This window comes from Rhea americana, unplaced genomic scaffold (genome assembly GCF_003343005.1).
Source record: "Rhea americana isolate MKP2758 unplaced genomic scaffold, rheAme1 scaffold_16, whole genome shotgun sequence".
NCBI classification, from domain to species: Eukaryota; Metazoa; Chordata; class Aves; order Rheiformes; family Rheidae; genus Rhea; species Rhea americana.
The window spans coordinates 1,877,225-1,897,399 of record NW_028185705.1 but is presented as its reverse complement, the minus strand read 5'-3'; the positions used below and the strand labels follow the sequence as shown (position 1 = coordinate 1,897,399).

General features: G+C 43.5%; 1 protein-coding gene across 8 annotated transcripts in view; it reads left to right on the top strand.

Annotated features, from left to right (window-relative positions):
- Positions 1-20,175, top strand: part of CNTN4 (contactin 4) — a 368,687-nt gene that overhangs the window by 251,407 nt on the left and 97,105 nt on the right. For all 8 annotated transcript variants that reach the window (XM_085300035.1, XM_085300034.1, XM_085300031.1 and 5 more), the window contains one exon: positions 3,218-3,313. In XM_085300035.1, the coding sequence (XP_085156161.1) occupies positions 3,218-3,313 (96 nt within the window). The remainder of the gene's footprint in view (positions 1-3,217; positions 3,314-20,175) is intronic.

Here is a 20,175-nt window from a genome sequence, read left to right as displayed (position 1 = left end):
TCCTTACAGAAAAGTTAAGAGGACTAGATCTGAGTTTAAACTCGTGTGTCATGTACTTTCCGACAAACATATTTAGAGCTGCCGGGTCGCCGAGCAGGTGTCCATTTGTTATGACAGGCAATGAACGGCCTTTCCCGTTCCCTCCCCTCTGATCAACACACAAATTCCCTAGAGCACCGCGTGAGTAAGCTTAAACATGCAGGTTCCTAGTTCGTGGAACTTTTCTTTCATATTAAACCTGTATAGGTTTGTTTGTTTGTTTTAGAATTCAGACCTGAAAACTGAGTTCTGTACAGTCTCTAAAATATGTAGGGACTCTAACGTTATTATTTCAATAAAGATTTAGTGATGACTGGTGTCAGTAGTAGCAAAAACAGTGTTATTACGTTTTTATTTTAAGACAATACTATTATACATTATAATACAAATATATGTAATTGCTGCTTATACATCTCAGCTAACTTTACCCACACAAATTTTCTTCTTATGGAATGTTCTCACCCATGTAAGTATGGATTGAACTAGCCAGACTGTATCTAAACACATTTTTAGTCAAGAATGAGTTAAGCCGTTTAAAAATTCTGAAGTGGGCTGTACTCATGGCAATCCGTTTGGGGTTTTTTTAAGTTCCTATATTATCTTCYTATTTCTGATGGTTTACGATACTCTTCTCCATAATCAAGGATCCTATATATTATGGAACGTTCCCCTGTAACTAAAACAGCCATAATTGGGGGAAATATGAAAAGATGGTGAGACAGAGCAGCTCTAAAAACTTTATTTTGAATACAGTGCTTTTTGCTATATGTAGAATTTCCTCTTGTATTTGACTGTAAAAATACTTGTCTCCTCTGCACATGATCCCTGCTAGCTGGGAATCCCAGCTAAAAATCCGTGCGTGGCCTGGATTGGTGAGACGGAAGGGAAGCAGCCGCAGGACAGCGCTGCGGGGCCGGGCCCCACCGCGGCGGCCGCGAAGGAGCTCCCGTCCAGCCTCAGTGCCCACCACTGGCTGCACTTAGAGGGTGTCCTGGCCCATCCTAAAAGCATATTTATTTCTTCATGCTGCATTTTGTTTTTAGGCCTGTATCTGTAGGCAACCAAAGCTGTTATTTGTATCCCTGGGATTGGCAGGTGGCCAGAGAAAGGCAGTTACAGTTCCTGAAAAGCACTACTCTACTTGATAGAGAAAAATTACATCCCTTTTGTTTGCATTGATAATTGATTTTCTTTTTTTGTTGTTGTTGTTATTTTTGTTTTTATTTATTTGTTTTCTAGGCCAGAAAAACGATGAAGAAGATCATGCTATTCAATATTTCCTAATAGCCTCAGACTGTGACTTTCGTACTAGAAAATGCCATGCTTTGTTGCCTCACTTACCTATGTGCTGTATCATAAATTGTCTTATTCTTGCTATACACAGCTTTGAGTCTTCCTGAGGGTCTGCTGATTATATCTTGCTATGTCTGCAGAGAGCCCTGGCAAACAGCTCTCACTTGTGAACCTGCTGCTGAGTTGATACCCAGGTTACATTTGGACCAGTTTTAAACTTGAATGTAATTTTGAACCATCTGTGTCACCTCATTTTGCCCAAAAGGGTTAACTGTGTACCAAATGCAAACTGCAGCATAACCCTAATTTACTCTGTGTTGCTTCTGTCCATAGACTTAAATGAAAGAGGAGAGGGTAGGTGGGTGACTGTTTTGGGCTGTTTTTGTTTTCACAGATAATTCACTGTATGCAGCAGGCTTTTTGTATCTCCTTCTGGCTGTTCTGTTTATCCACTAAAATGCAATTTAAAAAGCTGAAATAATAAAATAGTGAGACCCCAGARTAACAAAATTTGGAGCATACAGGTACAGCAGAACCATGCAGGACTATTGCTAGCATTGCAACAAGTTATTACTCATTGCTTTTGCTGTAGTCCCCCTCTTGCTTGGATTTTATCCTGAATTTGGCAATAGCATGATGAGTCCATGAGTGAGACTGCTAAGTTCTGACATAACAGTAACAGCTGGTATGTTTGACCACCCCACTGTTTCAAACTGATTTGCCTTTATTTTCACAATTTATTTACTATACTGATGGGGAAGATCTCCCTGTGAGGAGACTAAACTCTCCCCATGGCTTGTGTGCGGTGTTGGTAGTGTAAGCGGGCTTGTGCATGTGTAGACGTGGGTGGCAGGATCAGAGACTGGAATCTGGCTAAAATGAAGCCCTGACTTCTGGGTTTTGAAGTGCTGTATGCACACCAATGCTTCCAGAGGAGCATTTTCAAGAAGCGACAAAAATCAAGGCTTAGTTCTTCACTATTATAGTTTAACATTATAATAGCATTCCTAGTGGTTCCTACTGTTAAATATTTATCACCTCTGTGTTTTCTGTGGTTCCCCACTGCACTGAAGAACAGATCTGCAATTGCCAAATGATGGCTCAGCTACACTGAAAGCAGAAAAAATGAAAATTGCAGTGCAAGGTACTGCTAAAGGGCTGCCCCGGTGATGCAGTGCATTAACGCTGATGTGCAGAGCCCTCCGGCAGCTGATGCTGCTGGTCAGTGTGTGGTGCCACTGCTTGGGGCACAAAGTGTGATCACACTGGTCAACAGCAAGTTTCTTGAATTCAGTGTGCCAGGGGAGAGCGAGGTAGCTGCACTTTCACAGTGCACAGCCCCTGAAGGAGAGGAAAAGGAGGGAAGAGGAAGCAGAAACRTAGTTTAATTGAAACACTATGTGGTTAATGCAGGTGCTAATGAGACTTCCTTACGGGAGGGGAAGGGTCTCTGCCAGTGGGTTGCATGAGGCTTTGGTAACAAGTCCTGGAAAGGGAAATGGATAGGGATTTTAACATAATCGAATTCAGTGATTTTTTTAAGGCAATAATTCTTCATAAAGTTATAAAATAAAACTGTACTAACATTACATGTTGTTGGAGTTTTTCTGTGGGTCTCTTCTGACCTGGGTAAATCAACGGCCTGCCACCCATACCCGCATTGCAGCCTGTGATGGCATTTACTGAACCTCTTGCTGCTTCTGAGGGTTTACTGCAATAGGCAGCATCTTGCTCCTTCTTGCAGTCCAAGCAGATTTTTCACAAACATCTCTTCCAAGTCAGTGTTCATTTTGTGTCTCTCTGACAGCAAAATCCTGATGAACATTCAATTCTTCTCATTAAGGAAAAACAACTGGCTTTAAATGCAATCTTTCTTTCTTGGCAGATCTTGAAAACTTCAAAACAAGGACAAGAAGTACAGTGTCTGTCCGCCAGGGTCAGGGAATGGTGCTGCTGTGTGGACCACCACCACATTCTGGAGGTAAATCAGTTTCCTTCTCTTGCTTTCCATATGTAGGGCAATATGCAAGGTTTTCATTCTCAGGATATATTTCAGGAAGTTTTGAAATGGCACACTTTAAACGTGAATATTACAATAGTGCCAGCCTGATAAAATGGTTCATTCTGAGTGGTTCTGGGGACGATCTAAATACTCTGGTAGATCTCTCTTGGATATAGATGCAAAGAAAGAGTTTACAAGCACACACATTTAGGCAATGAAATGCTGCAAGCTAAAGTAATGCATTCATTACTTCCAGGAGGACCAAAATCTTGTGAAACTTTTAGGAGTCATTCTGTGTGTGATCTACGTGTGCCTTCTACAGAAAGATGAAAGATGGCTGACAGAGCCACTTCTGTGCATCGGTTTCCTTATTACTTTAATTTTTCAAATACTTAACATCACTATTGGTTTGTCTCTTGAGTACTCAGATTCCATTACTGATTGTCCAGGTCTCATATGAAGTTTCGTTTTTGGAATGGTAGTACGTATTCTTCATACTCTTTTTATGGGAGGAAGAAGCAAGGGAGAGTGTTATCAGAAAGAAGGAAATAATGTATAATCAGATTACATAGCAATCCTGAAGATGCTTGCCACTGTTTTCTTTGTTGTTGTTTAAGACTGTACCTATTTTTCTGGAAATCGTAATCTGAAGCTCCAGATAGAACGATGGAGAAACTCTGCTACCTAAAGTCTCTAAAAATTTCCCATTCTTCGCTAGCATTTTTATATCTGGTGATATATTTAAATCTATTAGAATTATAATACAGAATGGTTCTGACTGTAACTCAAGGCTCATTGAATGTCCAGAGATATGGATTCTGTTCAGAAAATGATTTAACCTCTTTTTTCATAACAGTCACTGTTATCTCTAATGCTTCAGAAAGATTTGTGACTTTTTTGGAGAAATAGAAAAGTTGTAGTAGCAGGCAGACATAAGAATTCTGCATTTTTAGAATAGTTTTAGTGTCCTGTACTTTTGTATGCTATAGTTGTGTCATAAAATGATTGATCCCCTCTTAAAATGTCATGGAATTACCTTTTTTGTATCTGTCACCTTTTGTATTGGCTGTTACTGATAGTGGAAATGGCATATATGTCACCATATGGTTATGGGAAAATGGCCTTTCCTGGCAGCTGCGGGATCTTGCTCATGCTGCACCTGAGTGCAGTGTTCAGATATCTTTGTGTTGCAYTGCCCAGCAATGCTTGATCACTGACCCAAGCTGCAGCTCAAGTCTGGCTCTGTGCTTRAGCGAGTAGGATCTGGAGAATATGCTGCAGATTTGAATGGCTCATTGACCATTGCTTGGGGTCCAACAAGGGTTATAAGTTTCGGATCTAGCCAACCTGAACCTTGGCCGACTCAACACAGAAGCGTTCAGACGTTTGCGTCACAATCTTCTGTATTCCCTGAGCATTTGCAACAGCTAGGTTTCCTAATCTTCGTTAGCCTAGGTGAGGGAGAGTTAATGACACAGCGCACCAAATTCNGGGGGGGGGGGGGGGGGGGGGGGGAGAAATGGAGGCGAGTCGGTGCTCCTTGACATCAGTGGCATTTGCAACCTTCTACTCTGGGGTAAATTTGTCTCTTTGAAAGGTTGTCATAAGTCTTTAAATACAAGGCACTATATCATACTCATGTAAACCCTGAATTTTAACACTGACGTATTTGGTGCTCTCTAGGTTCTAAATATATTCCTTTCCGTTAAGTAGCAGCTAACAAGGACATGAGAGAGAATACACTACAGTAGCTGCTGCCATTGTACGTCCTGAAAASGTTTGCTCTCTTTTGACAGCATATGATACCTATCAAATGCTRTTCCCTGACTAGAGCCAGCATCATCGATTCTGGTGTTCAGATAAGGAAGTTAACACGGAATTTGTATTAATGGTAGTAAAAAAACCCCAGCTTTTTCTCAGTGGCAAAGACAAAAATGATAGGTAAAAACATCATGGATTCAAAGTGGAGTTTACAAATAGCCAATTATAATAAAAACTGTAGCAATTCCTTCAGTGCAGTTCATTTTAAAGAGGATGGTATAAACATTTAGAAAAGTCATAGCAGTTTTTTCAATTAAAAAAAAAAAAGTTGTAAATGTGGCAAGCCTGTCTTTGTTGACTGACTTGGTAAACCCGTGTGTTGTTGCAGTGCTGCTTTTGCCCARAGGAAGCATGGGAGAAGCAGCAAGTCAATCATCGCTTCTTCCGTTGTACCCAATGTTGGTAACTCAATTACAGGCGTTGCCTTTGTGTGGGCAACAAGCAATGAAGTGTGTCACAGCTTCAGTGTGCTGACACTATCATGGTGATGAACAACCAGCCATTTGGGCTAGCTATTTTATCAGGAGGTATTTCAGTAAATCACAAGTAAAAACTCACCCTTTAAGGTCGTTCGTCCTTTTTAAAGAAATCTGCTGCCATGTTTTGAAATCTGTCTGTCCTTTGAGTCCTTGCTCATCAGTTTGAAAATTGCCTAGCAAACCACTTGCTGTTATTCTGCTTTTATTACTCAAATACGACAAGACAAGTGCTTACAAAGCGCCTTCCACTTGTTTCTGACCAGCTGGCAGGAAACCTTGTCAAGTCTGCCAGCCTCCCGTGGCCCCTGGGCTTCACAGTCCCCAACTAGGCTGCCACTTAAAAGAAGCAGAATTAGAAGAGAGTTGGAAGGCCCCTGGGTCTGCAAGTGTAATGACCTGTGAGATCTGCTACCACTTACAAATCAAGAGAGCTTTTAATTTTAAATGTTCTCAGGGAGACCTCACCAAAAGCTTTTCTGAATCAGGATAAAGCTCATTTGGGAGAGCTCTTCTGACCACACAAATAAAGTAAATAATTTTTGTGGTGCTAAGAGCGTTCTGACTTTTGAGTTGAATGGCAAGCAATGAGAAACCCTGCTGTTTCCTACTGTAAAGAAGGAACTACAGAGCAAACGTGTCTACCTACTTAATTTATTCAGCGAGGATCTCCTTCACCTTTTGGCTTCAGGTGCCGTTTTACCCTTTAGTTCAGGATGTTATCATGAGAATTACAACACCTCAAATTTCTGATGTTTGTTACTTGCAGGTGTGATATCAAGTCCCCAAAGCTGCTTGTAGTGGCAGCGCTGATGTTTACGTGAGTGGCTCCTGTAGCGCTGCCTGTAGCCCTGAGCTGCATTCTGCTGGCAGCGCTCGCCGCCTCGGCCCTTCTCGCGGGGCCCRCTGCGGCACGCGGCTCAGGAAGCTGCCGGAGCTAGGTGGTAAAACCTCTGACGGCAGCCCTGGGTCGGCCGCTGCCCTCTGGAGCCTGCAGTGCTGTGGGTGAAGCAGCATTTTTAGCTTCCTCCTTGCATTGAGAAAGGAAGGTGATTTGGGGCAGAAATGCCGCCTGATCCTCAGCGCCTTTCACCTGAGCGCCGTCCCCGTTAGGCGGAGGAGTCCCGCTCGCTCTCGTCCCGTCGCGGACTCGCTGAGTGCGGTTACGGTAACCGGCTGATGCCAGGGGAGGTCAGGAAGGCCAGGGGTAGCTGCGTAGGTGGTCACAGTCTCAGAAGAGGCAGATAATGAGTTTTTACACCTTTCCTCCAATTAGAAGGTGTCAAACCCAGGCTGCTGGCTTTGGRGGCGAGTGCTAAACTCCTGTATTTAAAAATATTTTCTGCTTTCGGTGCCATCAGTGCTGTAGTGTTTGGAAGGAAGGGGGTGCCTGGGAGGCAGGCACATGAGGCTGCTGTGATGGCTCCTGCCAGCCCCAGCGCTCCCRGCAGCACTGCTAAAGCATGAAAGAAGCTGTACGTCCAGATGAAGCTCAGGTTTATCCAGATAAACCTCCTTGCCAGGACACGGTTCCTGTGCTGCTTTTCCAGTCTGTAAGCGCTGGGTCCCTCTGCCTGCTGCAGGGTAGGTTCTGACCAGAAGCATAGCTGGGCCCGATTGCAGCCCCTGTTTCAAGTGATACATGAGCATGTGCAAAACCTGGAGAATTTTACTTCCGGGTGCTACAAAAAAATAACGTTGAGTACCCGAGCCAGGCCCGCTCTTGGCACACCTCAGTTTGGGCTCAGTTTGGCCCAATAGCTGTCGCCTGCCATCGGCGTGTCCAAACCCAAGCGCGCACCCAGGGGGTCGGCTGCGCTCTGCTCCGYGCACGCACCCCCCGAGCACCGCGCYGCCGCCCGCTCAGCCCCGCGCGGCCGTCCTCCCGGGCGCCTCGCGCTTGCACCGGCCCTCGAAGGACCCGGCAAATGGGGSGACAGCAAACGGAAGAGGCCGGAATTAGGCAAATCTGCCTTTATCTCCTTAACGGAGCTTCCTCCTGCCTCTCTGAGCACATACTCGTTCTGTGCTGGTCTGAGTCTGTGCGGCGTTGACAGCCWCCCCGCGATGCCGAGTTGTCTAAGCAGTGGGAAGGAGGGGACATTCCAGCCTGTGTTCCCTGAGGAATGTGTTTGCATTTGCACAGATAAATTTGCTGAGATAAAATTTATATTTAAAGACTGTGTTACATTTGCTCAAGTAATTCAGGGAGAAGTTTTAGTGTGAATGTATTCATTGGTGATACAAAAACATTCAGAAAGGTGCTGAAATTATTTCCTTTTGCTGAATTCAGGACAGGAGAGTGTCTTATGGTGACAGGGAGATAAGCACTTTTCTGGTGCCCAGCAAGGCAGAAGCTGAAGGGTAATTATTTTCTTGTATCATTTGGATGGGAGATGACTTCCAAGCTACCAGCATCTATGATCTCCCATGTTCCAGCTAGAAAATGATCTTAATTAGATSAAGCCAGATCCACAATGAGTCTAGATTGGTACTATTGCAATTTTATAAGTAAGCTGGGCTGCAGTATGCTAGTTGTTGTTCTCTGTTTTGCATAGAAAGGCTTTGGTGGAAAATCAAAATAGTTCCAGCTGATTCAGATTGAGACCTGAGTTCTGCAGGAATTAATTTTCTCTGCAGAAACAATGTATCTTTTTTCTTCCACTTTTTCTCTTCTTTTCTCCCAAATCTAGAAATCTTTTGAAAAAGTGACTTTTAAAACTCCCGTTTACGAAGTTGATGCTTTTCAGTCACGTGAGTTACATTCCATTTAGCCAGCTACATTTCTCCTAGTGCCATMGGAGCTGTTTGATTGCTAACAGCTCCTGTGCCACAGCTCTCCCCTGTTCCAGCTCGGGGCAGTTGGAGGTTTGCATGAGAATAACAGATATCACGAGGAAGTAACTGCATATTGGWAAATCATAGTGTTTCGTTGGCAGCTCCCATCCCAAAGGGTCCTTAGGTAGTGTTTGCAAACTAAAGCTGCAGAGGTCGCTTCCTTCCCAGACCAAGATATGCCACCACTGGGATATAACATTGCAGCTGGTTAATGGTGCACCAGGAAAAAAACAGTCAGATTAGGAGTGAAAAATAATGTATCTAGTTGAAAGTGCAAGTGGCATTAAGGTAGAGAAAATGCAATTGCTTATTTTGGAATTTGATTACAGCAGCAAACCTAACTTCATCATCCTTGCAGAAAGCGCCTGGAGACATTTAATGACCAGTGCCGAAGTCTAGGACTCTGCAAAGGACTTCTACATTATGGCTCACCTATTTTTTTCAAATTGTGACTTTAGTTTTTGTTCTGCATTGAAAATGACATCTTTTAAAAGGAAAGAAAGCTATTTGATCTGAGAACAGCTGCTGTTTTGACAACGAGGGTGTTCATCAGTGTGGTAGGGGCCTGGAAGACCCTGAGCCTGCTGAGYAGAGTGGCCTGCGCTGCCAGAAGGCTGAGAGGGGACCGGTTCCAACACTTCCACTGCTTTGGGGAAATCTGGTAAAATCAAATAAAGACATTAGAAGGGAGCCATTTCCCATCCACTGTTTTATCATTGGTCATAAAAATCCTGGATTGTACTAAAAATAGAAGTGTTTCTCTGCTCCCATCCATACCTTCATCCCTTCAACTATAGTTCTACTTGAACATACCCATTTCTAAAGGRCTGGCAGCTAAGAGTGAAATTATCTTGGCCCACATACATTAGCTGTTGAGTTTTTTTTCTCCTTAATGATACCAAATAAACAGCTTTCTGCTATTTAAATGTTACTAGCAATTCCTCCTAAAAAGTAATCCAAATGATTAGCAAGTATTTTCAGCATGATAAAATGGACTAAACACAGCTTGCACAGAGTAATTGGGGCATCTCCATATATTTTCACAATTCTTATTTTAATATCGGTTGGCAATTCACCATGTGAACCTAGCCTTTTTTCCACCTTGCTCCCCCTCTGATAAAGAAGAAAAGTGTATTTCTTGCTGTACGTTTTCAGCAAGGAGTCACCATTTTGTCAGGTCAGTGCATCATGGTGTTACATTTTGTTAAGCAGCATAATGATGTGATTGCCTGGTATGATGGAGTGCTTGCTGAGTGCTGAAAATTTGGAAAGTAAATATTCTCCTGGAGCTCAGGAAGGCACTGGAATAAAAACCAGAATACATGCAAATCAGACATTTGCTTCTGTCACATCTTCTGCTCTTGGACCAGTTGCTGGCAGAGCCGCTGAAGCCTGTCCTGCCGTATTTTCAGGACCTTGTCTGTTAGAAGTTTTCATTTCTCCTTTCTTTTCCTTCCCCATTCATTCACTCGCACATATGAAGTCAGTATAAAATAGAAGTAGTAGAAGCCTACTTGAGTTGTTAGCRTGTTCCTGAGATAGCCACCCTGCACACATAGAGTTTTCTCGTTATTTCTATTGTTTTTTAATTAAAAAAGCCTAGTGATGGTCTTGTGTAGACCATTCTAACTATGGAACCCCATGGAGAAAATGAAACAACAATAAAAACTAGTATGGAAACGTGGCATAAAGTGCACTTGTAGCAGCACGAGGAGCAGTTATAGTGGAGATTTAAGTGGTCACTTTGTAGACGTTGCAGATAGGAGAAGACAGCTGAGAACCATAAGTGAGATTCGTGTATCTACAAGCGTACCTTTAGATGAAGYGACTTACAATTCTTTGTGAGCTGTTCTGCGGCCTGCACGTTCTCCTTCCGCTTTCTGGTGCCACCAGCCCGCCTGGGTCCTGCCGGCAGCCGCGGCRGCCACCGCAGCAGGAGCCAGGCAGCACTGGGGCTGGTAGCTCTTGTTAGCTGTTCTCATCACAGGAACAGTTCAGGGAACGGGAGGAACATCAGAAAGTTTCCATAACTTATTTTGATGAGACCAGTTGTGGTATCTCAGCATTTCTTAGGATGAGCCCTGTAATTTGGATGCCATAAAAACAATGCTATATTGCTTTGCATTTTGAAAGTGCTGTTAGATCAATACCATCTGCTGTCTCTTTTCAGAGGAGCCATATGAATAATTGATTCTGGGGGGCTTGCTGGCCAAAAGGAAAAAAACTCCAAAAAAACCCTTTGGATTGTCTGAAGTATGTCATTACATTTTATATTTTTAAGTCTTTTTATTACATTCAGATATATTTAGAAACAAGGATTTCAAAATATAAAATAACATTTAATTTAAGCTGTTGGTCAAAACATTGTTTCTTTTGAGAAGGACTTGGAGGAGGACTTTGGAGGGAGATACAGGTTAGCTTTTCTTGTTTGCTTTTTCCAGTATAGATAATCATACTTGGCAAGTTAAATTTATTTAGCAAAATAGTCCCCCCAAAAAAAAAATCCCACCAAAAAAACCCCAAAAGTGAAGCACTCATTTGTATTTTTCAGGGCTGTGAATATATGTTGCATTCCATAGAAGATAGACTTGGGAAATACTTGAAGATCACTGTCCTTTTAAATTTATCTTCAAATTAAAATAAGTTTTTTTTTAATTTTATTTTTTATGMCAGATAGTTATTTAAGTTATGAGAACTGGGTCATTTAGCGGCCATTTTAGCTAGATTTATTTGTTGTTCAGGGCAGRTTCGTTAATATTTTAGCAATTACCATTTTCAAGTGTCTTATAATATCCACAGTTCTTTCATTGTGAGTTTAGAGATTAAAAAATAAATACAATTGTGTAAATATATGCAGCTTTCATTTGAAAGGATTGGCAGCACACCCATAAACATGGAGAACACCCAAGTTTGTAAATCCCTTCCTAAATAAATTACGTGACATTCTCTCTTTGGGAAGATAAGTGAGCATTTCACTTTGTCTGGAGGGCTCTCCTTCACTCCTCCCTCCCCTCAGTTTTCTCTTGGCTCGTCGTTGCAAAAGGAATTACATCCACAATGTTCTCATGACATTTGCCTCTCTGCCGTTGTGGGAAAGTCCTACAGAATGAAAGCTTTGGCCTCCCAAGCAGTGGGAGAAGTGATGGATGTACGCAGAGAACTGGTGGAAGAGTCCCCTTCTGTCTGTCCATATCACTGCTCATCACATCTATAATGTATTTATCTTTACTTCTCTTAACTTATCTCCATAACTTATGCAGAAAGAAGTTAGCTTTGACCTTCTGAGATAGCTAGTTGCTTAGCTGTGCAAATGGAAACTTGCTGACGTCTGTATAGGACCTGTCTCCTCCTGACAACGTGGCTGGCGTCACTGAAGAAGTCCCCATGACCTGGGAACTGAATCTTCCCCGTTTCTAGCCCTGAGCCTTTACTCCCAGGACAGCTTGTCCCTCTATTCTTTGCTGCACAGATGATTTCCTATTTTTCCCTCCAGCCCGTAGTGTTGCCCCAGTAGAGCGCCATCCACTCATGCCAGCGTGCAGTGTATCCCAGCATTTTGTAGTAAACGTTAGGCACTTGGTAGGTTGTTCTGCATGGACTGAACAGTGACAGAGTTCAGTATTTTTTTTATCACTCTTTGATACRTAAAACTGTGGATGTTTTGCCAATTAAAACAGATGCGTGCCAGCATTTGCAGAGCAGTGTGCTTAAAATTAGGCCTCTTTATTTGTATCTTGTCATCTCTTTTTATGCAGAAGCCCTAGCTAGTGGTGTCCAGTTTTAAAAGTACTAGTCATCAGCATTGCATGAAAATAAGGAGTTAAAGGAAAAACCATTTTTTCTGTCTGTTTGTACATGCTCATGTTCTGAATCCACTTGTGAAAGTCCATCTTCCAMGGAGAAGGAGATTTATTAAAGTTCAGTTGTTCAAATAACTCTTAACCTCTCATGCCATTACTCCTGTAGGAAGTACACCTGTGCAGTCCGTGTCTGGGAGCTGAAGTCCTGACAGGGAATTATTTTCACATCTTCTCACATAAGAGATGCACTGCTAAAGGTTGGGTTTTTTTTCCTGTTTTCTCTTGCCTTTTTTTTCCAATAGTCCAGAGAACTTTTAGTTCTGCTGCACAGCTTAATCAAGTAGAACTCACTAAATTTTAGTATTTGACAGAAGAGATGGCAGTTCGGATTTCGTCTCAATCTCAGCCTATCGTGACGCGTGGTAGGTAGTGAAGTGTAGACACCAGGCATGTTTTCAGAAAGCACTTAACTGATTGCAGTGGAGCTAAGATCACTTCTGAGCTCTGCAGAGAAATGATGAGTGCAGGGATTCTCGTTTGGTCATTTCTCCGCTCCCCCACCCCTTTTTAAAGCAATGAYGGGCACTTCATGGGCTGCAAACAGTGAAATGTTTTTGACTGTAAGTATAGCTGATGGCCTATGGTATGGGATGAGTGGTTTGAGGGTTTTGTCTCTTAAATAATCTGTGGCATAAATCAAGTCTCATATTCTCACTTGCTTATGAAGCCCCAGCTGCGTAGTACAAAGAGAAGGAAAAAAAATATGAAAACTAAGCAGAATAGCACAGAAGGAAAAAAGCAGTTACCAGCCATTTAATTTAGAGAGGAGTGTCCGACAGATGGATGGACAACGTGGTTGTAAAAGTTCCATTTCTTTAGGAAACCAAGCAAAATTTCTGCTGAGGCAGGAGTGAGTGCTGTTCCGTTGGTTTAACTCTTCGTCAGACTGCTGGGTCGTTGAGCAGCGTTGCGTGGGTCGCTCCRGACGGTGGAGGGAGAAGGGGAGCAGGCGAGCTGTTCCCATGTGGCTGGGATTTGGGGGGGGAAAAAAAAAGGAGAAAGCAGCTGCTCTTAGGACTGTTCTGCAGTGGCACTAAAGAGCGATGCTTTCAGCGCCTGGGAATTCAGCAGTAGCAGGGGGCACTCGCAGGGGCGGCCGCCTGCTCGCTGTCGCCTGGGCCCGATTCCGGATGCTGCGAACGCGCTTCAGAGCGCGCCCACGTGCACGAGCAAAAGATCCATTTCCCAGCAAACTCAAAACTGCCGGAGTAGTGGCTGCTCCACCGGGCCGGGGCTCGGAAGCTCCTGGCTGTTCTTCAGCCTCCAGGTGAATGTAAACATGGATCGTGTTTCTTCTTGTGGAGTAGAAAAAATGGAATCCAAAAAGGGTTCCTCTGGGTATTTCCACTAGGAGATACCTAGTGGAGCAGTGGCCTAGGGCGGGGAATGAGAAGGCTGCAGGGAAACTTCGTTCGGTCACGTGTAACAACCCCTAAAAGAGAGGGAGTTTGGAGAGAGGGGGCTTAGCTAGTGCTGCTCTTSGGACTCAAAGCAAGGAACCTGTTGTGTTTCACTTCGCGGGCCTGTGGTATCATCAAATACGCTTTAAGAGTAAATGATGCTGCATCAAAACGGCTAAATCTGTTGCCAATTTCCCATCCTAATAGTGGCCAATCAGAAGCTCTCATGTATTAGTTAAATTCCGTGTTCCAAAGAAGAATCGGCATTTTAAAAGCGACTCCGGGAAGACTGCTCTGTTGGGCTCTGAAAGCCTCCAAGAGATTTCTCTCAGGCGAGGAGCAGAGAATAGCTTCCCCCAAAGGTGGTTTTCCTTTTTGGTTTCCCCAAGAAAGAAAAAATCTCAGGAGATGGAAATGGATTAGATTAAAGTTAATCTGACACAATCCTTTCTTTAAAACTGCTGATTCAGTGTGTGTACAAGTTTATCAACGTATTTAGAGATAAAGGAGACAGATACAATCTTTCCTCATTTGGGAGGGGGAATGTTCTTTTGTCGCTGTCCTATCCCATCGATTTGGTGTCTGCCCGTTGGCTGGGACGGACACCCGCTCTGGGAACACGGGGGGCGGACAGCACTGTTTTCATTCAGATTTCTATGAAATTACAAATATTTGCTGTAAGTGGCAAGCTCATTTGAGCTTGACAGTGCTCGGAGCAGCTGAGTTYGCGTCCCTTGCTTGCGCGTGTGCTCTGCTGCCTTCCGCAGAGCGCTTCTTGCGAGCAGGAGCTGCAGACTGGGGCCGGGCCGAGAGCAGAACYGGCGCAGGCAGGCAGACCCGAACTTTCGACGGCCATACATCCTTTACCGCTTACGCCACGTGAAGGATCCAGCCCTGTAAATTGACCATRTATTTCTAAATCAGAGAGCAAATTACTCGCAGTTTCCCCCCTCCCCTCGAGCGCGTTTGCCTGTATACCTGAGGATGCTTTCTTAGGGCGTGCTTGGTGTCACAGCACCGCCGTGTACAGCCTAGACAGGAACCAAATAGGCTTTAACCTTTAATGACTCCGCAGCTCTTCATGCAAACTAATGGTCTGCGGCTGCGCGCCTTCCCGGGGCCCGGCATTCATGTCGGCACTGCTGACCGTGGCACGTGCCTGCTGACTGCCTGGTGCCTTTCCCCACTGCGAAGTGAGGAACCCGTTGAACGCGGAGGGTTTCCCACCCACCACCTACCGTTTTGCTTGCGTGCCCTGGTCGGCCCTCGGCAGYGAGGCGAGGGCCGCCTGGCACCCGCAAGGCACGCTGCTTCCCAGGAGAGCTGCAAGAGAAGAGGCACATCTTTCAAGTGAAGACCTTGGAMATATTGAAATAATAAGGAACATGACATTAATGGATTTTTTATTTATCAGTGACAGCTCATGACATGTTTAAAAAGAAATAATCCACAAGCTAGTCATGTGGTTTATTCCCTTGTTAAACTGCGGTTGATACTAAATGAAGATTGAAGTGGTATTGAAAGGGGGCGGAATAGCCAGGGGTTGGCGAACGATGACTGAAATCTGTCTTCTGACAGAATTGAGTCAATAGGCAGTTATCAAAAGTTGTAGCATCTTGTGATCTCGATATAAAATAAATTAGAGATYGGAGTCTAGCTCCCAGCCATCTTCTAACCATATTGCAGCCATCCTTGTCCTCCAAACGATCCCAAGCRTAACTGTTTCAAGCAGAGCTGTCAAAAATGGCCAGGGAGTCTGATCTACTTCTGAGTCTCTTGAGATGATCGTAATAGAAAGTAAGTTGTTGGCACAAACRCAATATTAATTTATCTCCACTTTTGCAATCAAATTTGGTTCTTCAGATCCCAGCATGTATACACGACTTCATTTAAGTCAGTGGTCCTGACTGCTCGATCGCTCATTGCTGTGGGGGTGATAGTTTGTTCTTGGAAAATAAAATATGGTTGCCATGAAAACCTTAACTTTGACATTTTCTGGTATCTGATATGTATGCCTATGTATGCAACCTTAATGTTGCATGAAAATAATTCCACAATCTATCTTTGATTTGAAAGAAAAAAAATATCTGTCTTTGAAATAAAAGAGAATTGTAGAAGAGTTCAACTTAGGGAAAGTTTGGTGGGAGGTTTAACCGTCATGGAAAGAGAAAGGGAGGAGCTGTTACCGACTAGTAATGTAATGTTGTTTATCTATTGCATATGTAAGCAGAATGGTTTTTTTACTAACTACATACTACAGGAGAGTTGCACAGCATTACATTGCAGTACCTGCAAATGCCTCTCTGTGCAGAGCTCTCCCCTAAAGGACATGTTAGCTTACTGTTTTGCTAGGTATTTCAACCTTGTAGTTGTTCATAATATTCGTTCACTGCAATAAGAAAATTCTCCACAACCAAGTTTCTTTTTTTAAAGGTTTGATCTAATCTCCTACAGCTACAGTAAGAGGCAGATCAAAGGTAGTGAAAGCTGGTATTAAAGGATTAGSTAGGTCACATTGAAATATGTTTTAAAACAAGCCCAGGGACCTTTAGCTTTACTGAAGCAAGYGTACAAAAAAAGATTTTTAGGCTAACTCTCTCTTGACTTTAAATGGAAAACAGACTGACAGATTAAATCTGAGTCATTCCTTAAGGTGATATATGTAGCATTTTATGTGTAACAAGCTTGGAAAATAGAAGTAATGATTAAATCTTGCAATGCAACAACACAGGGCAGAATTAAAAATCAGTTTAATTGTCATTTATATACATAACTAGCATAGAGCATATTTAGTCTCACTTTGGYCCTAAATGATCAGCAGCTAGTCCCCCCTCTCTTTTGTTCTACTCCATCTTTTTTCTCTCTCCTTTCTCCTTACTAYGGGCAGCATGTGCCACCGAGGTGCTCTGCCTCTGGCTGGCAGGTGAAGATGAGTGCTTTCTCCGCAAGGATGGTGATGCCACTCTGTGGACCATATCATGCTATTATTCTTTTTCACAAGAACTTCCTCATTGAAATCAGCTTAAAAACAGAGAGCACCATACAGCTCTATACATTGCTATGTATAACTATGTATAACTATACATAGCAAATGTATAGTTATTTGTCCACTCGTCAGTGCTTTGTGCACTGTTGCTTTTTGGAAGTTGGCTAGACATAGTTACGTGGCACGCTGCATTGCGTACTGAATAAGATTTTCCAGTAATCTTTATTTCACATAGAACTGCCACAGCCGTGCAGGGGTACAGTTTACACCTTTAGCTGTTGATGGTGGTGTTTCCTTCCAGGATGGCCTGACATTTCCCCACAAAGTTCCCTTGCTGACATAAGCTTTAAATTCATAACTCGCTGCTTCTGTGTGCCAGTGGGACCACCAAGCCATCCGTTTTGAGTATGCAGTGTGTTGATGTCCCTTGGTACAAGAGTTGCACCAGGGTTTGGGCTGGACTTTTGCCTGCCCCACAGATCTGTTGTTCCAGGAGCAACTGTGCTGGACTGAGCCTGACTCCAAAAATTCACATTTAATCTAGAGGTGCATGAAATGGAGTGRTGTGAAATACAAGCCTGGGGAAGGTTCACCAAGTTCAGTAACTACTGAAGCTAATTCAGCAAAAGTTTCATAAGCCCTGCTGACAAACCTGGGTTGAGTTTGGATGATTTGGAGTTTTTTGGCTAAGCTGTAAATTTTTGTAAGTCAGTTTATGAACTCTGTCAGACAAAAAATGTRTATGRTTTCTTCCAAGACCTGTCAGTTTAYATGACAGATTGATGTGGGGGCAGGAGTACAAGCCTGTTGCCCATAAGAAGTTTTAGAAATAGCTTTGTGTATTTAACTATGTATAACAAATACAATGACATAGGACTCTCCATCTCATGATATTTTCCATTCGGTCGGAGATAAAGGCTGCTGTTGATTTTTCTCCCCGAGGGAACTCGAAGGTACGGATTTGTCAGAATCCCAAATGGCATGGTGCAGGCGTCATTAACATTTACGGTTGCTATAGCAGCTGGCATAGCTAGTCATCGACTGGGCACGGGCTCTGTTTGCAAGAGATAAGCTAGGTCAATTATGTACAGCCATCAAATATTTAACTATTTTAGAGATACAGAAAAATGGAGATGCAACAGATAAAGGCAATTATTGATCGAACTTCAAGTAATGAAGACCTCTCCCCTTTGTAATTACCCAGGTGCCAGGCTCTCATAGTGGGCCGTTTGGTGAGCGGGGGGCTGAGGAGTCGGGAAGCAGGCACCGTGCTGCGCCCGTTGCGAACCCCTGGTGTCGTTCCTGTAAGGATGACCCGAGGCATGATTCTGACACAGACCTTGGCTRATCTGCACGTTCGCCCCGTTCTTAYGCACTTTCAGCTCATTAATGCACATGCAATCAATTCATACATTTGCATTGCTCATTAATGAAAGTGGTGTGGAAAACAGGTAGCATTAGAAAGTGTATGCGTGCATTTTTTATGCATAAACGTGTACATATATACACAGCTGCTTTGTGGCCATGAACAGCACCAACACACACACAGACACGTTACGTTTTCAAGGACAGGTATTCCTCGTGATCTGGAAAGGGGCCACTTGCAGGTACCATTAGTATGTTTTCAGGAGATGAGAGGAATGCAGCCTGCAGTGTAGTGCTGCTTTGCTTTTGTTGTGTTAAGCCCTGTTATGACTCCACAGAGAAGCTGTAGAACGTTGTTGCTGGCAATTTTTAAGAAAAAGTTCGAACCCCCTYGGAGAAGTCGTAGTTACAGTTAATCGAGATGGCCTCGCACGGTCTAGTCGTTTCTTCAGTGGTTCCATATCTTTGTGATTCCCGTCRTATTAACCCCCTTCCCTTAGTGCTTTAAAACCTCACGAATCCTGTTTGGATTCTGATCTGGCTGGTTGTATCGGTTCCAAGGAGTATGTCATGTGGGAGTGATATTTCCCATAGCAGCTACAAATTAACACAGTTTCAAGCAAAACTCCTAAATAACAGGGCGTTTCTCTCACTATCGCAGAAGTACTTGCTAAGCTGGTAAAACCTGATGGCTTTGTTCTGCAAGGCCAGTGGTACGAAGAAAGGTCTTAGGAAAATAGCAACCATTCCCTAGATAATGTTGGCAAATGCTCCAATGTGTAAGATGCCCGGGTCTTGGTCAGTCACCATATTGACCATTTGGTCAGTCACTGACCATATTGAACAGTGGCTATTTCATACCCTGCTACGTGTAGTACAGGAAATTATGCAGCCTGGCTCACTAATGTTAGTAAAGGACACACGTTTTCTTACTTCGCGTGCTCTCTGACAAGGATAGCCTGTTTGCCAGTGGCTGGCTGGTTGACTACCGGGTGGCTGTGCTCTCCGCTTCTGCATACGTGATTGCTCTTCCAAAAACATGTTATTAACTTCTGATTAATCATGTTCAGTGTTCTTTTTGTTAAAGCTTGGATTCAGGGTGCAGAAGCAGTGGTGTTACTTAGCTGACCAGCCTTGTGTGATGGAGAGTGCAGAGCAGAGTCAGAGGGAAGAAGGGAAGAATTACTGACTAATTTTTGCATCCGTGTCAATTCCTTTGCATTCTTCTGCAGTTATTTAAGAAAGAAAACAAATTGATTCAGAGTACTACTGGGGCAGTGGAACAGGCTAGGCTCAAAAGCAATGTGTGCACTGCCTAATTCATGCAGCTCTACTGTTACAATAAAATTGGAAAAGAACGCAAAGTCTTCAAGGAAACTCCAGAGATTGCACTGCAGAGTTGTAGATACACAGTTGGTGTAGGTGGAAAGGAGTTTAAGGGTTACAGGTAAGGCAAAGAACATTGCATGTAATGCTAGAGATTCGTATTTCCATGGTAATCCTTTGTTTTCCCGTTCTCGCTGCGCTCTCAGACAGCATGTTGTCATGCATTAAGCCTCCTTTTCAGCTCTTACTATGTTATTCATAGGGCTAAGGATGTTGATTAAGCAATCAAAGCCCAGTGAAATTATGAGTGTCCCCTACGAGCAGTCAGCAAAATTTAGTAAGCAACGTGAGAATGCAAATGAACTCACAGGACACTCAGCAGATCATCAGATACACTTTCTCATTCCCCAAATTTGCCGTGACTATCAAAGTAATCTGTTAGTGCCTCTTGACAAATTTGCACACCAAGAAACGGAAGCAGAGTTTAAAAAAACCTGTTCACGAAAAGCAGTCTTCCTGGAGTTTATACAACGTTACTATCAACAGAGCCCCGATCCACTGCAGGCAGTCGCAAAACGCCAGCCCGGTACGTACCCTCGGCGCGATCAGCCTGCCTCGACCTGGGCGTGACGTGGTTCCTACGCGCTTGGGGGCTTTTGTRGAGGAGCCTCGCGCCCGGCTTTGCTGCAGGCCGAGGAGATGCACATGAGAGAGAACCTGCTGTAGCCCAACTTTTCCACGTTGGTTTTGTCTGTACTTGCGCTTTTAT